The sequence below is a fragment of the Salvia hispanica genome, chromosome 5, assembly GCF_023119035.1.
Source record: "Salvia hispanica cultivar TCC Black 2014 chromosome 5, UniMelb_Shisp_WGS_1.0, whole genome shotgun sequence".
Classification (NCBI taxonomy): domain Eukaryota; kingdom Viridiplantae; phylum Streptophyta; class Magnoliopsida; order Lamiales; family Lamiaceae; genus Salvia; species Salvia hispanica.
In genome coordinates this window covers 6,685,045-6,707,007 of record NC_062969.1, presented here as the reverse complement: position 1 = coordinate 6,707,007, position 21,963 = coordinate 6,685,045, and the positions used below count along the sequence as shown (strand labels likewise).

General features: G+C 40.5%; 3 protein-coding genes, 1 non-coding gene and 1 pseudogene across 4 annotated transcripts; 2 read left to right on the top strand and 3 right to left on the bottom strand.

The window, feature by feature from the left end:
- Positions 1-848: 848 nt before the first annotated feature.
- Positions 849-999, top strand: LOC125191465. The gene has a single exon (XR_007171147.1). It is a non-coding gene; the product is annotated as a U4 spliceosomal RNA (small nuclear RNA).
- Positions 1,000-1,572: 573 nt separating this feature from the next.
- LOC125191195 (stemmadenine O-acetyltransferase-like) lies at positions 1,573-3,217 on the bottom strand. Its single transcript, XM_048088704.1, has 2 exons — positions 2,816-3,217; positions 1,573-2,640 (listed from the first exon to the last, which is right to left on the bottom strand). The coding sequence occupies exons 1-2, from the start codon at positions 3,215-3,217 to the stop codon at positions 1,774-1,776; spliced, it is 1,269 nt and encodes a 422-aa protein (XP_047944661.1). The 3' UTR covers positions 1,573-1,773.
- Positions 3,218-10,443: 7,226 nt separating this feature from the next.
- On the top strand, positions 10,444-11,507 carry LOC125186059 (annotated as a pseudogene).
- A 1,746-nt stretch (positions 11,508-13,253) lies between these two features.
- On the bottom strand, positions 13,254-15,022 carry LOC125190838 (GRAS family protein RAD1-like). Its single transcript, XM_048088245.1, has one exon. The coding sequence runs from the start codon at positions 14,863-14,865 to the stop codon at positions 13,396-13,398; it is 1,470 nt and encodes a 489-aa protein (XP_047944202.1). The 5' UTR covers positions 14,866-15,022; the 3' UTR covers positions 13,254-13,395.
- Positions 15,023-17,282: 2,260 nt separating this feature from the next.
- On the bottom strand, positions 17,283-18,742 carry LOC125187653 (30S ribosomal protein S21, chloroplastic-like). The gene is made up of 2 exons (XM_048084282.1): positions 18,293-18,742; positions 17,283-17,723 (listed from the first exon to the last, which is right to left on the bottom strand). The coding sequence occupies exons 1-2, from the start codon at positions 18,673-18,675 to the stop codon at positions 17,612-17,614; spliced, it is 495 nt and encodes a 164-aa protein (XP_047940239.1). The 5' UTR covers positions 18,676-18,742; the 3' UTR covers positions 17,283-17,611.
- Between the last annotated feature and the right edge of the window lie 3,221 nt (positions 18,743-21,963).

The window sequence follows — 21,963 nt, the reverse complement described above, 5'->3', positions numbered from 1 at the left end:
GATTAAACCACAGTTGATCAAGAACAGGCTAAAAACCCTCTGCACTGTGTATGGCGGTGCCTTGGTAACTTGGTAACTTTTTAAGTATTCAAAAAGCACAATTAGCTAGTACTTAAAAAATCTTATAAGCTTAATACAAATCTTGATAGTTGTAAAACGTCATGTTGTAGGGCTTCCACAGAAAACAATTACTAGTTCCAAATCCACAACTGCTTCAGAAATATAATCAATATTTAAGTAACATTACACAAATATATGTTGTTTAAATAAATTTAGGTGGGATAAGCTTATGTAAGCTGCTTGTGGTTGGCTTTACATATACTATGCCGGCTGCATAGATGAAGTAAACTTTGTGGCGATCATTCGATAATCCATTCAGAAGAAACCGAAATCTGCAATTTATTTTGATTAATTAACAACATAAGCATGTATTGAGATTGTTTATTCAAGAATAATGGTTGAGCAAGAAGTGGTATGTATTGAGATTGTTTATTCAAGAAAAATATCAGCACCAGATAAAATAATCTTTCACATGTTTATTGGTGCTCATGTAATCAGTTATGGTGATTGAGTTTTCATATTCTTTGAAAATTTTGTCAGTTTTCACTTTTCTGTTGCATTAATAGCAGAGAAAAACACTAATAAGGAGATTATTTAAAACGCAATTTAATTGATTGGCAGTAGGAGTAGTAGTATTTTGGTGTATGACTTAATGCACTGTCTGGAGACTGAGACTAATGTAATGTGTATGAAGCAAATAGTTTAGTATTTGTACCACATCGAAGAATTGAACATAGCGAGGAATGAAACATGCATATAAAAAGTGAGGGTGGGTTTAATTGAAAACTATCTTTGCGCTTGGGGCAATGACGCAGCTAGTGAGGTTCTAACCGAGGCGCGTCTATTGCTGGTTGAAAACTATTTCCAAACCCCCTCTTCTGCCTAGGCTTGACTTGGGCAGTTGAGAATTTTTGGAAGGGCTTCCTTTTGGGTTAGGCCCTACAATTCTCAGTAAAAGTTTTTAATTGGGTTAATGTGTTGTTTAAATGCTGCATATTCTCTTTTAGTCAGAAACTGTTCTTGATTAACATTGATATCGTTCAAATGCCAAATCTGATAGAGGCCCAATTTGATAGATGGCCCATTTTGTCATCACGTGCTTGTGAGCAACTTTTTGTCAATTAATCTCGAACTATAAAGTACTCCTACGCCACTGTATTAATTCATCAATCTATTGCCTTAGTTTAACTTTTAAATTTTTTTGGCGAAATGGAATTCGGAAAACGAGGTTCATGAAATTTATAAAACCGAATATTCGACAGATGAGGCATTTTAACTTGTCCACAACTAATATTTTAATTTAAAATTGATAATGAAATTTAAATATAACACAATCATGGATTTATTTTACACTTTTTGAAAAATATTTGAGTCTAAAATTCCATTCTACAATAAAAAGGCTAAATGATCAATTTTCTATACCACCTTCATAAAGAAGATAAATTTAAGAGCTCAATTAAAATCAACTAAGCCTTCCACTGCAAAGAAATTAAAACTTGGAAATCAGACACTTTTCTTTATGTAAATATGCGATATATTTCATCGATTTTTCCTTTCCAACGCCACGTTTGCACATGATCTTACTAATTTACTAGCACACACTCTTTAGTGCATGTATATGCTTATTTTAGATCACGTGTATAATGCACGTGGCGTTGAAAAGGAAATAACGAAGAAAATACATGATGAAGGAGTAATAGTTTTTGGATGATATCAAGCAAAAGCCGAAGTAAAATGCAGGAAACTGAGATCCCCTTGAAGCCTCTCCATAGCTTGAGGAGTCAAGACAATCCAGGCCTCCACTCCTCCACGCTCCGTATCCACACTATCAAACAGAAACACACAGTTCTTATTCGGAACGCCCGCGTAGCTCACCCAAACCGGCTTCCCCCACCCGAAATCCGCTTCGTAAACTGGAAACCTACACATACTACTAAACCTAAACACATCCACATTCCCCTTCGCTAAAAGCTTGCTAATCTCCATGAAATTCTCCTTCGCCGCCTCGAACCCTCTCTCCCCCAACAGCCTCGCCACGTCCAGCGCCACGAAAGCCGACCTCAGCTTCTCCGCCAGCCCTATCCAGCTCGCTTCGCCGCGGCTCTCCGCGAAGACCATTTGGAAGAGGTTTCCGAATGAGTTTTCCGTTAGCGACGGAATTTTTCCTCTGATGTTGACAGGGTGGCACGCCACGGACGCGTCGGATCCGCAGGCGGCGGCGCAGCGGCTCCACAGGAACGCCGTCACGGCCTCGACTCGGCTAGGGTTTGCGATGGAGGCGGTGGCCGTGATTTCGAGTTTCAGCGCGGCTATTGCGGCCGGGGTGAAGAGGAATGTTTTCATTGTGACTTCTGCTGCTAATGGGTGGACCGACGGACTTTTCAGGTTTGGACGGAAATCGGGCGTGTTGCGCGGCGGAAACACTGCGGCGGAGTTGAAGACGGGGGAGATCAGCGAGGAGTCATCACGGCGGGCGATGGCCGCCCAGCACTTGGTGAATGAGCTGAGGCTGTAATGGTCGGCGATTCGGTGGGAAATGCACATCCCGATCGCGATCCCTCCGCACGTAAATGAGGTAATCTGTGTTGGCAAACGAAACAAAAATAACTATAACAATATCTCATATCGATATCTATGAAAAAAGGTTAACTGAAACCACCGTGTAAGTCTATCTACATCGATGTAAAAAGAAAACTAGCACAATTATATAAATCTAACCCTTGTAAAGAGAGAACTGAAACCACTAAATACTGACCTGAACTGCTAATGGCTCTTGAAGAGTAGAAAGAAAGCCAGTGGTGGGAAAAGGGGTGAGCTTGTCCAAAACATCTGATTCGGGAGATTTAATGATGTCCGAAATTCTGGCGTGGGCTTGAGCTTCGACGTACAAGATTCCGGCGTCATTGCAGTCGACGAAGATCTGGCCTTTCATCCGGCCAGCCAAAGGGTAGAACTCTACTAAAGCATCTGATAAAGAGGTTTTCAGCCGACCAACCATCTCATGTTGCTTCATGTTTTCATTTTTGTAGTAAATAATTAATGGGCTGTAAACGGTAGGGATTCTCTCATCAATAAAGGAGAGTTTGAAGTCTCTTAGATGAGTGGGTGTAGGGATAGAAGGCTTAATCGCTTCTTTACACACAATTTCAATCTTCATTATGCAGCTGCCATGAAACTAGGGGATGCAGGCAATGTGTTGACATATACTATATGACTCTGTCAAAACCAAATAAATTAACCAATAGTTGCAACAAGAGCATGTGACTAATGATAGTCAAACATAATTAAAAGTAAAATAGTCATAGACAATTTTTTAATGTTATCTTAAAAGGAAATAAAAAACGATCCTTTCACAGTAGTTTAACGTGGAAAATTCTAAATCTGGAGAAAATCGCTATCCATAAGGATAAATTTATGACTATATGATAATCAAATTTATCCCTGATAAATATGTTATACTAGTTGTTTTCTAATTTTGTAAGTACTCCGTATTTAATTTCTCTTATTTTAATTTGATATCCTTGGTCACAAGATATAACTATTTCTATATTCACTGTGAATTATGCATGTACTCGTACACATGAAATGGTTTGGAATTTTGGATAGCATACATAATTGTGCGTCCTTCGAAGTGTATCAATGAATGATGGTCATTTGATGGTGATTAGGACCGTGGTGGTTACAAAAAAGTGTCAATTGTCCGGTCCAAGATAAATTTATACGTTTTCGTAGATAAGTGACAAGTTTTGGCCTTTGCACATAAAAATTTTGTTGGATTTGCTTCTTAATTTGAATCAATATGACAAAAATTAGAATCAATGCCCAACTTGAGCATCTAATAAAATAGGTACACTCTACACATAACAATAATGGTCGGCCTTTCCGAAATTATTTTATAAATCTTCCCCCAAAACTTGAAAATGTACTCCCTATAAAATTTTTCAATTATTTCTATTTTCGTCCATCCTTAAAAAAATTTCACTTTTCACTTTTATCAACTTTAGTAGTGGACCCCACCTTCCACTAACTCATTATCACTCACATTTTATTATATAAAACTAATATATAAAAATAGGACTCATATTCTACTAACTTTTTCAACTCAGTTTATATTACATTTATTAAAACTCATGGTGGATCTTGGGACAAATTATAAGAAATGGATGAAGTACTATACTGCTTGAACATTGGCCTTTCTCCGTGTTCTAGGGGTAAATGAATAGAAATTGTAAAGGTCATATCATGATAGACTTGAATATCATGATAGACTTGAATATGAGACTTTTGCTTTAGGCATTTACCACTCCACCGTTAAGCAAACACACATATTCCTTCTCACCCTCTATCTATCTTGCAAGAACTCTTGGGAGATGAAGAACAAAATATATACTCCTTTGTTTGCATAATTTAAAAGTCTAATTAATAATCATATTCAAAAGATATGAGACATTTCGAGTGCAGCGGAGATAGAGTATCATTTGTAATAATCAATTTATATAACACATGCTTTGTTTGCATAATTGCATAGTCTAATTTGATAGAAAATACTAAATCTCTCTAGTATATTAAGGGCCTTGGTGACCGGGTCGAGTTAAGTGCGAAGCTCCCTCCCTTTCCATGCGGATGGAAGGACACTGCAGTACTCTCCCTTCTTCCCATTCTAAGTGGAGCATTTTTTTTACACGAAATTTTATATAGTATTGTTTGTGAATTAAGCTTAAGAGCATCCATAACGTTGCGGGTCGGACCACAGCCTGGCGCGTTGGAGGGGAGGGAGACGCGGTCTAAGCCGCGGCTAGGGACTGAGGAGAGGCCTGGGGCCGCGCCCGGTTGAGTCACGTCCCGGCGTTGTTGTTGCTGGGGCCGCGCCCAATTGCGGCCCATCCCGGCGTTGCGGGTGCACGGGCCAGACCCAGGCCTCAATTTTCTGATATTTTTTGCATTTGAAATATAGATCTAGAAGAAGAATGGAAGAGGATGAAGATGAAGAAGAGGGAGAGAGTGATACGAGGTGAACTCGTATCGGGGGATAAGGTGGTTCTGCCACCGAGAGGACGGAGGATTGCTCCGTCGAAGTTACGATAATCACACGCCAACGGTTTGGCGGTGGAAGAAACTTGCAGAAAAATAAAGAAGAAAAGATAAAAGAACGATAAAAGATAAATTGTTTTGATAATTCTTGAATTGATTCAGAAAATAACAATGTTCTCTTATTTATAATAGGAGTATTCAAACTTAATGAACAAGAAATAAACCTAACTTACCGAATAAGAAATAAATATTCTATAAAGATATGATAACTAAATTACTAATAAGATATGAGGGATATTCTTGAAGATATTCCCGTATCAACTCCCCCACCGTTGAAATTCACCTTGTCCTCAAGGTGGAAACCAAGAAACAAGAAGGCACTGCAACTCCGAAATTAGGTTATCATGGAACACTTCCTGACACTCATGATGCTGACGAGTCTCCATCATCGGGCTAGCAAGTTGCAGATACAACTGCACGGCATCTTCTGGCGCGATTATCAATCCCAATCTACTAAAAATCAAGTCGGCACCACTTGGCACAACCACTACATTAGCATCCTTGAGACTATAGTGCTTGCAAAAGGACTCAGCTTTAGCTAAGAAAAGTTTGAAAATAGTCCCTATCTCCTCAAACATATCATTTAGTGAAGTACATATAGCACTATGGTTAACAAGACCCATCCCCTCTGTTAATTCCTTGCTGCAAAGACGAAAAATCTCTTTATCAATTTCAATGACTATTTTCCCATCAAAGAAACCTCCCGCTTGATCCAACTCTATTCTTCGGTCAAGGTGCAACAATAACGCCTTAGCATTGACATCAAAAGGATGAACTCCAATAATTGTCACTTGTGGGAGCACCCGCAGAACGTAGGCTTCAATCTTCTTCCACTCCCGAGCAAAGTTTTGAGATGTACTCCCTCCTGGATCAAATGCACAAGACCCATGTTTTGCACTTAATTAACCGATTAGGCGAAAGCGAAACAATATTTTCCAGAGGAGCCGTGTCCACCTTTAGGCAGTTAATGTGGGCTCGTCGAGCTCCAGCGGTGTCGGGCAGCGGTGTGGCTAAGCAGTCAATAAATCCAATGCACGAAGGGATCAACCGTGCATCCGCGTCAAGGAAAGTTGATCGATGATCAATACCTAGAACATTACCAACATGCCAAACAACATATACACAAGGAATTACCTTCTTCACTTCCTCAATGGAACCATCTTCGTCCTCTTTCAACAAATAAGAATCAATCTTGTTGCTCAACATTGTAATATCCACCCTATTATGCGACTTATATCTCTCAATTCCGCTCTCTACCTTTTTGTCACTGAGCTCCTTAGATGCCTCAATAGCATGCAAGGAAAAGGAACCCTTAAGAATCTCTGCACCATGACTGACATCAGGGGTGCACGATGAGGAGATTGCGGCTTGTAGGAGTTGGTCACCGTCTAATAATTCTCCCTCATCTCCACTGATATTGGGGCTGCACGGAGGAGTTGGCGGGGGCAGATTTAAGAACGGAACAACAACTGCAGCAGGTATCGGGGCGGCTGTGGGGGAATGGCTTGTCGGACTCGTTGCGGCATGTGGATCGCCCCGGCAACGTTCGTTTGCATCTATCCGAGACGCCAAGTCTTTTACAATCGCAGTCAGATGCTCTAGCTGTGAAACCAAGGTTGTCAACGGTAGGTCCGATTCCAACTCCGGCGTCATCGGATATTGCGGCATGCCGAGAGGCTCTGTACCAGGATATGGCGGTGGCTCCGGCAAATCGAAGCCCATATAAGGTGGCTGCACAGGCAGCTGGTCAACAGCCCGTTGCTGGTACGCTTCTAGTCGGTAGTAAGGATTCAGGGTCAGCTCGTCAATATTAGGATTCGAATGCTCAGGTTGTTGATACCATCTGGAATGACCGGCGATGTGGGCGTCGTGAGCAAATTGATTCTGGACTAGTGGGGCTGATGCTCAAATTGGTGGCTATGATACTCTGATGTTTGATAGGGCTCCGGCAAGTCCCAGCAGGTAGATGGCCAGCCGGTTGGGGATTCTTGAACATATGATCTGTACTCGTGCTTCAAGTGATACCAAGGCGGGTACATAGATATCTTCAAGAATATCCCTCGTATCTTATTAGTAATTTAGTTATCATATCTTTATAGAATATTTATTTCTTATTCGGTAAGTTAGGTTTATTTCTTGTTCATTAAGTTTGAATACTCCTATTATAAATAAGAGAGCATTGTTATTTTCTGAATCAATTCATGAATTATCAAATCAATTTATCTTTTATCGTTCTTTTATGTTTTCTTCTTTATTTTTCTGCAAGTTTCTTCCACCGCCAAACCGTTGGCGTGTGATTATCGTAACTTCGACGGAGCAATCCTCCATCCTCTCGGTGGAAGAACCACCTTATCCCCCGATACGAGTTCACCTCGTATCAACTGGTGCTTTCATTGAGAGCCCAAACGGCTCGGAGTGGTGGCCGGGCAACGAACTCGCCGTGACCAACGAGTGCGTTTGGGGCCGACTCGGAGTGGTGACCCACAGAGTGGTGGCCGGGCAAAGAATCCGCCGTGACCAACGGGGAACTTGGAGTGGTGGCCCACGGAGTGGTGGCCTGCCAAAGAACCAGCCATGACCAACGAGGACGTTGGCCCTTAAAGGAGGGTCGAATGTTACGGACTCAATTCCCACATCGGTTGTGTGAACAACTGGTGTGGGGTATATAGACTAAATGGGCTCTCTCACCTAATAGACTAGTCTTTTGGGCTGAGTTCTCCTATTTGATCTGTATCAGAGAGGCGTGCACAGATGTTGGGAAGTGGAGATTATTTTGATTTTCTCATTTTCATTAGGAAGTGGAGATTATTTTGATTTTCTCAATTTCATTTTTTTTAGTTTATACTATAATTTATAATTATATGTTGGAAATCTGGAAGTGAAGCTTTTATTTTGATTTTCTTATTTTGTTAAATTTTTTTAATTTATAATTTATAATTTATAATTTTCAAATTAAAAATGATTTTTTCTTGTTATAATTGTTCAACGTTTTCAATTTATATAAGTAAAATAGGTAGTAGTTATGAATAGTGCAATTTAATAATTGAGACTTGGACGAGGCCTTCATGGTTATAGAAGTTATGGTTTGGGTTTGAAAATTGAGAAATAATGACGTGGAATAGACTGGGCTGGATGCTCTAAATGTAATACAGTAGGATAGAATGACTTTTGCACCTATTTCACAAAGAAGAAAAAATCAGAAAAAATTTAAAAATCACATGATCCTTCTTTTCCTGGAAAGAGAAAACTGCGAATGCAGAGACCACGTGAATTTTGTGATATTTGATTATTTTCCTTTTCAACGCAACGTTACGTACATCAAACTACTCTACTATATATTACTACTAATATGCCATACCATCCACAGTTCCACACATATACATCTTATTACAATATATGTATATGCCATACATACCAAACACTTATTATACTCCTTATTCCTCCAATATATAAATATGCCGTACCTAGCACACACACTTACTCCTTATTACAAATTAATCCATCAATCCTATAAATATATGTGCATTTTTTTATTTTATTCGTCTCATAGAAATATATGCATTTTATTTTTGAAAACTTATCCCAGTTTATTACCCCTATACCTAATTTATTTATAACTTATATCACTATTACACTATAAATAATATGCGTTTCACTATCCACTTACACTATTTTAATCACAGTCTTCTCTTACTTTACTAATTTTGTCATAATTCTCGTATAATATCAATTGCTTGTACTTTGATAAGACGGGAAGAGTACAGTATGCCATACCTAGCACACACTTATTATACTCCTTATTACAATATATAAATATGCCGTATCTAGCATGCACTCTTACTATTATATACTGTATGCTTTTTTTCTAAATCACTCTAGAAGTTGCAGGTGAGACGTGCATAGAGGGGCAAATATCGAAAATAATACTCCTTCCGTTTTTTATAGTTGAGTCATTTTTTCAATTCGGGAAGTTCCTTTATAATTGAGTCATTTCCATATATGGTAATTTTTTTCTCTTTCTTACTTTACTCTCTCTTACTTTATTCTCTCTACTTTATTCTCTCTACATTTTCCTCTCTCTTACTCCCTCCGTCCCACAAAGATTGTCCCATTTTGACCGGGCGCGAGTTTTAAGAAATGTAATGGAAAGTGAGTTGAAAAAGTTAGTGGGATGTGGGTCCTACTTTTATATATTAGTTTTATAATAAAATGTGAGTAGGAATGAGTTAGTGAAATATGGGGTGCACTACCAAAAATGGTAAAAAGTGAAATGGGACAATCTTTGTGGGACGGACCCAAATGAAAAAATGGGATAATCTTTGTGGGACCGAGAGAGTACTTTTTAATCTATTTATTTAACGCATCCAACATTCCTTTCTAAAACTACGCGCATAAAAGTTTCGCCTCATCTATGAAGAAACGGAGGGAGTATTTGACAGAAGCTCTATTACATTCCTATATTATACTCCCTATATTATTACTCAATAAATAAATAAATAATACTCCCTTCGTTTCTGTTCAAGTAATTGATTTCTTTTTTATAATTGTTTTCTGAAAATGATAATAAATTAGTTAAAATTGAAGAGAAAATAAAATAAAAGAGAGAGTTGTATTTGCATTATTCTCTTACTTATTTTATCTCTCCACTTTAATTATTTATGACTCCCAAATACATGCCCAAAGCAGTCATTCACTTGAGATGGGATGGAGGAGTAATAAGAACTAATACTATATTATTGTAGGAGTATTTTTTAGAATCGCATGTTATAAAAAAAGGAATTAAAATATAAAATTTCAATTAGCCAAAGTTGACCCTAGCTAGTATAATGGCTCGACTTTTACCCATAAATACCTAGAGATTTTTTTTGTGAATGCACTTTCATATAGTATCATACAAAAATCAAATCTGCAACAAAAAGGAATTATGGCGTTAGAGGTGGAGATAATCTCAGATGAAATGATTAAGCCTTCTTCTCCAACTCCAAACCATCTCAGAATCCTCAAACTCTCACTCTTAGACCAAATCTCACCTCCTGTTTATATTCCCCTCATTTTCTTCTACAACAATCTCCAAAATCTCAGCCACCGACAAATCTCAACGTTGCTCAAACAATCTCTCTCCAATATCCTAACTGATTTCTACCCCTTGGCAGGGAGGATTCATGATAACTCATCCATCAACTGCAACGATCTCGGCGCCGAGTTCGTCGAAGCTTGTGTTCACACCCAACTATCAGAAATCATACAGAATCCGAACATGGAAGAGCTCAAGAAACTCCAAATATCATCAGGGGGAAATGAGAAGGTGATACTAAGAGTGAAGATTTGTTTCTTCGACTGCGGAGGGATTTCCGTCGCCATATCTCTCTCGCACAAAATTGCCGACGGAACGTCCCTCATGGCGTTCGTCAATGCATGGGCCGCTGCATCCCGCGGCGAAACTCTAGATTTCCAACCGTCGTTCGATTTCGCTTCCGTTTTCCCACCCCGAGACCTCTCCGTGCTGGAATCCACCCAGACAGTCGGCATTACACGGGATAAAATCGCGACGATAAGATTGGTTTTCGACAAGGAACAGCTGGCTAAGCTGAAGATGATCAACAGTAGTGGATCGCAAGTCAAGAATATTCCAACTAGAGTCGAAGCTGTATCTTCCAACATCTGGCGACGCTTCATGGACGCAGCGAATGCGAAACACAACGCAACCAAAACGACGTCGTTTGTTTCTGCTCAAGCTGTGGACCTGAGGTCGAGAAAGAGTCCGCCGTTTGCGCAGCACATGTTCGGAAACTGCTCAGGACTTGCGGCCACACTGTTGGGACCGGAGGCGAGTGAGGCCGAGCTGGTGGGGAAATTTAGGGATGCGATAGCAAAAATCGATGGGGACTTTATTGGACAGATTGAGAATGGAGAGTATTTAAATATTGTGAGTAGAACATGGGATATGTTCAGGAAGAGTGGGGTGGAGTTCTGCATCTTCACCAGTTGGTGTAGGTTTCGGGTGTACGAGGTGGATTTCGGGTGGGGGAAGCCGGTCTGGGTTTGCACGACCACGGCTCTACACAAGAATAGAGTGGTTTTGATGAGCACACCATGTGGTGAAGGAATTGAAGCATGGGTTAACATTGTGGAGGAAGATATGAAAATGTTTGAATGAGTGTTCTGCGCAAGGGTGCTCATTTTTCTTTTATTTCATTGTATTTTTTTTTACTTTTCTTTTATAGCCTTAATTATTTCAACCATCTAAAGAATGTGTGACAGTGTCTGTATGTCTCTGACCAAGCACCAAGTGTTATGTATTGAGATTGTTTAAGTATAAATAATAGTAGTACTATATTTTGTACTACATGTATTGAGATTGTCGCTCCTTCAACGGAAGATTTTGGAGCTCTGGCACTGGCAGCATAGGTGTATATAACTAATTTCATATACTAGGAATGTTCTTGCAAACTTGATCTGATCATTTGGAGCTAGACTGACATGGTAGCTGATATGGAGTTGCAGCTAGCAGAGTAGTGATAGATTCAGATAACTAATTGGGACAGAGAAATAAAGTGGAGAGAGTAAAAAAAGAGAGAGGGAGTAAAGAGAGGAATAGAAATTTACCAAAAAAAGAAATAACTCAACTACTTTAGGACAAATAAAAAGGAGAACAAGACATTATATTTTCTAAATTCATTGCGAATTATCCATATATATAAATGATTACATAATCACTTGTGTGTCCTTTGATATGTGGTCACGAGTTCACATCTCGCTATCCGCTTAGAGACTTTCGACCTTAATCTATCAAACTGATCGAGCAAATTTAGTCAGATTTCGCCAAAGGTGTGTTCGGTATACATGTGGTCAAAACAAAAAAAATGGTGATTTGGACTTAGGAGCATGGTAGTTACGACCTCCATCCCGCAATAAGAGTCACACTTTACCATTTGGGTCCGTCCCACAATAAGAGGCACACTATATTTTTACCATAAATGGTAAGTAGGTACGACATTTCACTAACTCACACTTCGCTCACATTTTATTATAGGGAAATTGGTCTCTAAAATCATGAACTTTGCTTAAAATTTGGTATTTCCCATGAACTTTGAAATTGGTATATAATATCACGAACGTTGCATTTTGTTTGGTATTTCCCACGGCATGTTTATTGCTATATTTGACTAACTTACGAGGCTTTTTTATCATACTTGACACAATTAAATCAACGTAGTTTTCAACGTGACTTTTTATGCTACATGTTATGAACTTAAAAAGTGGTTTCAAATATTATAAAACATATCAAGGTTGTCTATATTAAATAAGATTTTGATGAAAATATCTTATTTGAGTGAGTTTGGGAAATACCAAACAAAATGCAAAGTTCGTGATATTATATACCAATTTCAAAGTTCATGGGAAATACCAAATTTTAGGCAAAGTTCATGATTTTAGAGACCAATTATAAAACTAATATAAGAAAAAGTAAGTCTCATATTTCACTAACTTTAACGGCTCACTATTTTTTTGTCTTTCTCAAATCTCGTGCCCACAGTAAAATAAAAGTAGCTCCCAGGAAGGAGGGAGCACAATAAAGTGTCAATCACTCAATTGTCCGGTACAAGATAGATTTGTACGTTTATTAGTAAAGTGACAAGTTTTGTGGCGTTTGCACACTTCTTGAACCGATAAGCCAAAATTTTGAATCAATATATGCAAGTCCCGAATTGAGCATCTAATAAATTAGGTACAAATACCTACCAATCAAACTAATCTTAATTCTATAGGTTGAATAAAAATTCAGTTGACCTTTTAATATAATTGCCATGCTTATTGTGTGACTCACATACAGGTCGGCCAGCAGAGATTTTTTTAAAAGCGTCAAAACTTAAGATAGGCTATTAGAGAATGGTTTAAAGAAATCAAGAATAGGTAGACGCTTTAAAAAACAAGTATAGTCAACTTCATTACAATTTGGAAAGAAGAAATACAACCTAAGCTCCAACTAAGTGTCATCATCATCACTAGGAAAGAATCAAAGAAATGTTAAAAATCCACCACCGCCGTGGATCATATTTTTTGCACACCAAATCAACATTAAAAAATAAAAAAGGAAAGCAAAATCCAAATCCTGAAGACTACTAATACATGAAACAGTGATCCCAGGATTCCACCTTATTTTTCACTACTCCAAAGCATCCTCATCAAATGCATTATTGAATCCATGGAGGAATTAATTACCACAAATTAAAACCCCATATTTCAGCATTTCCAGCACGAAGCAGCAATAATAGGCTTAGATTTCCACCCCAAAACAACACACCCTTTCTCCTCCACAGTGGTGTATCCCTCCCCAGCATTGATGCTGCTCAGCCACTGCTTCGCCTGCGCCGCTATCTTCAGCGGCACGGGCTGGAACCCCGCGCGGCTCATCCTCCTCCGCCACTGGTCCACCCTCTCGTGCCTCTCCACCCTCGCCGGCCCCTCGCAGCTCACAATGTTCTTGATCTCCTCCGCGAAGTAGAACTGCTCCATTTTAGCCCGCCTGGTGTCGTACTTGGGCAGCACCGCGTCCAGCGAGTCGAATATGGCGGAGTAGTAATGCAGCGCCTCCATGAACCTCCCCAGGAAGAAGGGCCCGTTGTGGCTCGAGTCCTGCTCCACCACCACCATCACCTTCGGCGCCAGCTCGTGCACGATCTGCAGCACCGAGTTCAGCGCGCCGCGGCTCTCCTTCACCACGCAATGCAGCTGCAGGATCGTGTTCACCACCACCACCTCCCCAATCTCCACCTTCACATCCTCCGGCTTCAAGCTCTCCAAATTGCTGTGCACAACGGAGAACTCGAATTCCACCCCTGCCTCCGCCGCGCACGCCTCCAGCTCCTCCCCAATCGCGATAAATTTGTCGCGGGAGAGGCCGACAGCGGTGATGCGGAGGCGCGCGGGGGGCGCGCCTGGCCTTTTGGCCAGGCTATGAATTAGGTTTCGCCATTGGTGGCCATGGGGAAGACCCAGCGTCATCCCCAAATCCACCACATGAACTAATCTCTCTCCCTCAAAGGCTTCCAGTATCGCAGAATTCGCCACGAAATGGCCGAATTGGATGTAGGGGCATATGTCGTAGACGAGGCGGAGCGCCTCCTCCTTCTTCTCCGACGCCGCGTCCATGATGTTCATCTTCGGCGCGGTCGGGTACCCGGCGGCGCCGAGAGGCTGCACCATGGCGAGGCGGTCGGCGAGGCCCTGCACGAAGCAGGACGCGACGCGCTGGAAGGCCGAGCCGAAGACGAGCGCCTTGGCGCGGAGGTCGGAGAGGAGGAGGGAGGCGTGGGCGCGGTCGCGGCAGGCGACGGCCTCGGCGCAGGAGATGAGCTGCTGGACGAGCTTCATCTCGTCGGCATTTCCCTCGGCGCCGTCGCCGCCGGGGCCGTCCAGAGCCTCCGCCTCCTGGTAGAGCTTCCTGTACGACTTGATGCGGTCGCGGATTTGCGGGCCGCTGCTGCTCAAGCTGGCGAAGCTGCTGTTGCGCGGGATGAAGTTGTTGGTGGTGCTGCTGCTGTCGCTGAGCTCGCTCAAGCTCGGGGTTTTCTTAAGGCGCTTGAAGTCGCCGGCGGCGTCGTGCAAGGTGGGAAGCCAGATGGCGCCGATGACGTCATCCAAAATGGGGAAATTTTTGAAGTCGTTGTCATCAAAGGAATCTTGAGGTAGGACACTATAAGTATAAGCCATGAAGTTAAATATGTTGCGATCAAAGTTTATGCGCTCCAAATCTGCAGCAAAGCTCTTGAAAGAACCGCTTAAACGAAGAAGTGGCTTATATAGAATGAAAGAGTGGGCCCACCAATTTCTTGTGTTCGTGGATAACAATGATTTTGGCGACGGGCGAATTTTAAATTGTTTGTATAAATGGCTGTCACCTGTCAGGGAATTTTTATGCAAGTAGTATATAGCATAGCTCAATGATATTTATTCTACCTTTTTGTGTATTATAAGGTTTACGGTTTTGGTTTGTTGCGATTTGGAGTCGTATAAACATAGTATCCTCCTATGGTAGCACGCATATTTTGTGGATTCAAACCGTAAACTTGTAGGTTGTTAATTCCTAAGCTACTCGATCAATACTTTACTTTTATTTCTCTGAGAAGAGATGCTGCTCTGTGTTTAATTAAACGTCCATATTGTTCTTCATTTAGTTAGGCCTGCAAATACGGATGTAGGATGTCAAATAATACCCAATCATACTTGATACCCGATATCTGCAAATGGAAATCATGGTATTTATTGTACGTGGAATGTTAATCATTGGGATACCTTCGTCAGACTGTACAAATCTATCAGTAGAAACAACGCTTATTGTAATTGGTTACACCACAATATTCTTACCTATATTTGGAGTTAAACATACATTTTACATAATGATCATTTGATTAATCAGCAATGAGCCAGTGAGCATTTGATTTGGAACTTGGAAGTACGATCCCCACATTTACAATATGGCGGCTCATTTCTAGCCTACAGTTTGCACATTCCAGTTGTTTACAGACAGACACATCTATATACGCATACACTATGGTTCATGAGCAAGAAGATGCATCAACCAAAAATCATACACCACCTAAGGCACCAACCATGCTGAGTGAGTCAAGAAAAAGAAGAAATAATTAATTGAAATTGCAGGCAGTGAGTGAGGGTGATTCATTTTTCTTTACTAGTACTATAATTTGCCTGATAAAGTAGATCAGTTTTGAAGGTATGAGAGTATTTTGTTTTGCATCACATTCTGGAAAATACATGAACGGTTGCATTAGCATGCATGCTCGGATTAAATTGTGGCATATAAAAGTTTATTAATTAAATTTTTTTATTTTACTACTATTAATCTATACTAATTATATTTATTTCATAATTTAGAATCAATTATGAATATATAAATAGAAAGAATGGGGCACGGTCGAGCCCGGGTGCACCCATGAATCCGAAACCACCTTTTTTGTGCTCTAAATTTTTAATGTGTAGCAATAAATAAAATCGGTATAGTAAATCAATAATATTACTATGTTAACTTTATGATGATTTTAACAAAATTCTAATTGAATATGTTATATGAAGAAATTTGAATAGTCGCTATGCATTGTGATCTAATCAAAGGAAAAATACTACTTGTACTAACATAAGATTTTATACAATGTGATCCAGGTCATGCTTTACATGTAAAGTGATATTCTATGTTGGCGTTCGGTTGTCATGACTAATAATCATGAGACTATTCATCTAAGATTACGTTGTGGGATTATTTTAGTTGGAGGGGGGGAGGCTATGACTAATTATCATGAGACTATCCATCTAGGATTAAGTTGAGGGGGTCAATCTTATGAACCAAACATGATACATATTTAATCATGAGATTTAGTCTTGTCAACCGAACACCCCCTATCCCCTATGATCATTTCTTATAGCATTAGATTGATGTCCGTGTAGTAGAAGATGGTAGCAATAAAATCAAATTTCATAGCTGAGAAAAAAGGGAATTACCATAACTAATTTTGTATTAAAATTAGTTACATAGCATTATTCATATACATCAGATTGGCATTTCATCTATGTGGCTCTCATGTGATAACACGATAGCACTAGGCTAAAAACACTCTCTTAATTAGATGATAATACAACTACTAATTTGAATCATTAAATTCGAAACCTAATGGCCATGATCATAACAGATATTATCAACACGTTAGCATATGATCATTACAATTCCGCCATGGATTAGAGGTGTATAGATAAGCAAAATGAATACCACATATATGACGTAGCAATGATATCATAGTTCTGTCAGCTACCTCGTCTATGAAAAGAAGCTTCTTTAACGCAAATTAACTATTGGAGAATTAGTCATGTTTATGTTGTTAATTAATCAAAATAAAATGCAGATTTGGATTCTTCTGAATGGAATATCGAATGATCGTCACAAAGTTTACTCTTCGTCTATGCAGTCGGCATAGTATATCTAAAGCCAACCACAAGCATCTTACTTAAACTTTTTTTTTTCTCTATTTTATAAGAGGAACAATAATATTATAATGGTGTTCCCCATTACAAGCGATCATTCACATCTGAAAATATAATAGGCAGCTGGATAGAAATTATGCAAAAATAAAGCAATACTTGGCCATAAACATGGTAATCCCCTAAAATGAAGAGTTCATGCAAAATCATAGAGTGATGAAGGAGCAAATTACATCAGAGATCAGTACTACACGACCACAACGAGTTAGCAAGCACATTTTCAACTCTCAGAAACGAAGACGCCAACAAAGTACATTTTCTCATAGCAGAATTTGTTTGATTTCATAAACAAGTTATCAACATATAATGCCTTGAGTTAACACGGTTGTGGTAGTTACCAGCGAAGTCTCTGCCCTTTCGACAAAAACACGAGCAGTTCCAGTTGCACCTTTGATTTGCAGAGTAGAAGTCAACAATAGGGTAAATCTATGTCAAAAAACTCCCAGTTATCATCATCGTCATTGGTATCTTGTGTCTTCTTGTTTGAAGTCTCTGCTTTGGCCTTTGGCTGCTGTGGCCGCCTGATCACAGACAAGTTCGGGATTTTAAAGAACTAATGACATTCAATATATCGGAGACGTACAATACAGAGTGAACTAAATAAGAATACTAAAGGTCCATTCTAAAATTGTTTCCTCATGTTTGCTACCTATCCTTTTTTAGTTTAGCATAAGAAAAGGGCAAATATGGAGTATATACATAGGGGAAGTTAAAAGCAAGAGATAAATAACAAAACTAATCATGTAAAGTTCTTAGCCATAGAATTAACCAATAATCCTCAAACAGCCATTACCAGATCAAGCAATTTGGTTGTAAAATTGATAAGTTACTCAAGGGTGCCATGTAACTGTATCACTCTATTGAATATAACTCATATGGTAACAGAGTGATGTTTACCCATTTAAATTCTAGGATCAGAATCCAAAATTCTAGCAGCCAAATTAAACCTTGACAAAATTCACAAACAACAAATTTATGTAAAAGAAATCAACTACTGTTCGATATTAAATCGACAAAACCAATACAATTAAAAAAATTTAACATTTGAATCAATTAACAGAACCAAACAAGAAATCGGAACCAAGCGAACCTTTTCCGGTTGCGACGCGCCGCCTCGCGCGACTTCCGCTTGCGCTTGTCTTGGCTGCACTCGAAAAAGCGGCGGCGTCTGCACTCCCGGAGCACGCCTGCTTTGAGAACCTCACGGCGGAAGCGGCCGATCAGCTTCTCTTCGTGCTCATCTTCACCCACGACCAGCGTAACGTTGGAAGCGAAGAAAAGGGTGTTGGAGAATGCGAGCGCGGGGAAAGCCACCGAGAGAGAATGGTTTAGTTGTTGATTTTGGTGTTTGAGAGAGAGAATTGAGGGGTCTTTCAAGGGGAGGAGAGGAAGATTTGATTTTGGGGGTCGATTGGTTTCAGTTGGATTGTGAGGGGAAACCCAGAAGATGTGATCGAGCTTGGAAACCGCCATTCATTCCGATCGTTGTTTCCCATGAAAATATAAGTACTTTCAAATTAGGGAAGCTGGAGTAGCCAAATTCGATTTTTAGATACTTTTATTTGGATAAACATATGATTGAGTTGATCTTATGATGGCAGTATTGTTAAATTATTTAACTTAAATATGTTAATACTACGTAAGAGCATCCACAATAGCGGCTAGCCGAACTATTGCAACCGGCCAGCTGAGAATCGGCGAGAAAATTGACGTGGGCTAGCCGATTTGAGGGCGGCGCCGCCATTGTGGCGTGCCGATTGGCCAGCGATCGGCCAGCGCCAATTTTCGTTTTCTTTTTTTTAAAATTTTTTGAAAACCTATATATACGCGATTTTAGTTTCATTTTCATTTGCACCACTTGTTTTAACGCGAGTTCTCTCTCTCTAAATTTGGGGGGAACCGGGCGGGATGCCGTGGGGGATGCCGGGCGGGGTGCGGAATGAGCGGCGGGCGGCGAGCGCCGGGGTGGGGAGGTATGCCCCGGATGCAGCGAAAGATGATGCAGCAGATGATGGAGATGATGTGGCGGGGAGGGATGCGGCCGATATGCATCCGCAGGATGCAGGGGGACCCTTGGGGGGACACGGTCTATCGTCCCTCTCTTGATTTTTGACGGCCGTTTCACACGTCGACCCAGTGGAGACGCGGTTCACTAGCGATGACCTTTTGTCATTGCATGAGATGAGGATCGATCTCGGGGAGCCGGAAACTTCCCGTTCCAGGAGTCGGGCAGCGCCGAAGAAGAAGAAGGCCAAGGGGAAGGGGAAGGTGGTCGGCGAGTCGTCGCACCCGACGACCCCCCCGCGGGAGGAAGTGGACGGAGGATGAGTACGCCGGCGTGGCCAAGGCGTGGTTGTCGGTTTGCGACGATCCGCTGGTTGCGAACAATCAGCGGATCGTCAACATGTGGGCGAAGATTAGAGCGGCCTACGAGAGGAACTGCCCACACGGGAAGGACTATAGCGGGGAAGAGTCCGGAAGGGGTGGGAACGGATCGGGCCGCGGTCGGCCAATTTTCGGGGTTGTACGCCAACGTCCTCCCGCCAGCGAACTAGTGGGCAGAATGAGGAGGATACCCGGAGGATAGCGGAGAGTCGGTTCCCCTTGCCGGGGAAGTATAAGGAGTTCACCTTTTGGGAATAATATGTGTTGCTGAAAGACTCCGAGAAGTTCCGGGCGGGGTGCGACGCTGGGTGACCGAAGAAGCAGATGCTTGAACTATTCCGGTGACTACAGCGGCAGCTAGCGGCGGATCTCACGACCTCCCCCCGGATGCTGAGGAGTTTTCGTCCCCTCCGTCCTCTACTCGTCGCCCTCACCCGGTTGACCAAAAGCGGGCGCAACGGGCAGCGAGGGGAGGATCCCCCTATCGCCCCAGGAGGTCATCTCGGCACCCCCCCACGCGCGTACACCTTTTTCTCGCGTGCAAAAACAGAGGAACGGATGTTCGCGGTCTTCCAAGAGTGGAAGGCCGCAACCGACTCCACGGAGAAGAGGTTTTTCTACTCGATGCTCGAGAACATGCGGGTGGATTTGGATGCCTTGAGGGCACCGGTAGGGGGTTCAGACGCTGGCTCGAGATATGCCCCTGGTGGCGGCGGCGGGACGGCGGCGGCGGCGACGAGTAGTAGAGAAATGGCAGGGCTCGTGTGTGGAAGCCCTTTTTTTTAAAAAAAAAATCATGCATTTTTTTTTATCTATGTACCTTTTTTTTAATGAAATGAATGAATTTTCCCATATATGTCTCGTAAATTTAATTCTGTAATTTAATCATAAATTTAATTCCGTAAATGTAGTTGTTTTTGAATTATTTTTATTACGGCTGGCTTATGGCTGACCTATTTGAGTAAATGCTGATGTGACAGGTGAATTTTTAGTGCTGCTGATATGACAGGGAGAGAAAATGACTAGCTTATAGCTGGACTATTCTTACTGTGGATTGCTCTAAGAAAATGTGAATTAAAAGTAATTAATGTAAATTACACTGAATATTGTTAAAATGAAATGGAGCATATAATAATGGACATCCTAAAATAATACGGCAAAGGAACATACATTTTTAATTTTGTAACTAGTAGGAGTACTTAAAATAAGACAAAGTTAACACATTTGCACAGTAGAACGATATCATACAATAGAGTAAGGTCAAAATTGGTCTTAAACTTTTGGATTTTATGGTTCTGAATATATGGTAATTTGATCATTTTGGTCCTCTGTTAACATTTACGTTAGAACAACGGATTTAAATCCGATTTTGACCAAATTTAAGTTTTAATCTGTTTTTTTATTCCTTAATTATAAACACTAACTATTACTCCCTCCGTCCCAAATAATTCGACCTAATATTCCATTTCGGGTTGTCCCACATAATTTGTCCCACTTCACTTTTACCATTTTTGATAGTGGACCTCATATTCCACTAACTCATTCATACTCACATTTTATTATAAAACTAATACTCCATCCGTCCCAAGGAAGATGACTCCTTTTTGGGCGGCATGAGATTTTATGCAACTTTATTTTGTGTGTGAAATGAAGAGAGTAAAGTAAGAGAGAGGGGATAAAGTAGAGATAAAGAGGTTTCCATTTTAAGTAATGAGTCATCTTGATTGGGACAAATAAAAAAGGAAAGTGAGTCATCTTTAATGGGACGGGTGGAGTATTTTAAAAGTATGACTCACATCTCACCAACTTTTTCAACTCACTTTTCATTAGATTTCTTAAAACCCGTGCCGGGTCAAAGTGCCGGGACGGAGGGAGTATTAAAAATATTCTTTTAAATATAATTAGAAATTAATTATTCAGGAATATTTTGAATATTTTGAATATTCAAAATATTTTTTATTGACGGATTTGCAGTTAATCTGAACCCAAAATTATTTTAAGTTTAATTGACGGATCTGAACCCAAAAAATATTTTGAATATTTTGAATATTCAAAATAGAAAATGACTGAAGTTTAATTGACGGATTCGCTACCTCGACGGACGTGGTGAAGAAGGCGGAGGGGAATGCGAATCTGTGGAAGAGGAGATTTAACGGGGCGCCGATTCAGACATTGCAGATCGGAAAGACTGATATTGCTGTTTCTCTACCGCCGACTCTGACTCCGTGTAGAAAGAATTCGAGGTGATAATCACCTCTAATTAATGAAGATGTAAATGGATTCAACAAATTTAGATTCCTTTTATTTTTTTATTTATTACTTATGATTTTAGATTATGCTATTGTCCCATTTTCGCAATCATAGTGCAGTAAAAAT

What these genes read in the sequence shown, in the direction of transcription:
- LOC125191195 (XM_048088704.1), bottom strand. Translation starts at nt 3,217, where the DNA reads ATGAAGATTGAAATTGTGTGTAAAGAAGCGATTAAGCCTTCTATCCCT. An exon ending in AAGAGCCATTAGCAGTTCAG is followed by an intron (nt 2,641 to 2,815) that starts GTCAGTATTTAG and finishes TTGCCAACACAG; the next exon opens with ATTACCTCATTTACGTGCGG.
- LOC125190838 (XM_048088245.1), bottom strand. Translation starts at nt 14,865, where the DNA reads ATGGCTTATACTTATAGTGTCCTACCTCAAGATTCCTTTGATGACAAC.
- LOC125187653 (XM_048084282.1), bottom strand. Translation starts at nt 18,675, where the DNA reads ATGGCGGTTTCCAAGCTCGATCACATCTTCTGGGTTTCCCCTCACAAT. An exon ending in GCGCGTCGCAACCGGAAAAG is followed by an intron (nt 17,724 to 18,292) that starts GTTCGCTTGGTT and finishes GTCTGTGATCAG; the next exon opens with GCGGCCACAGCAGCCAAAGG.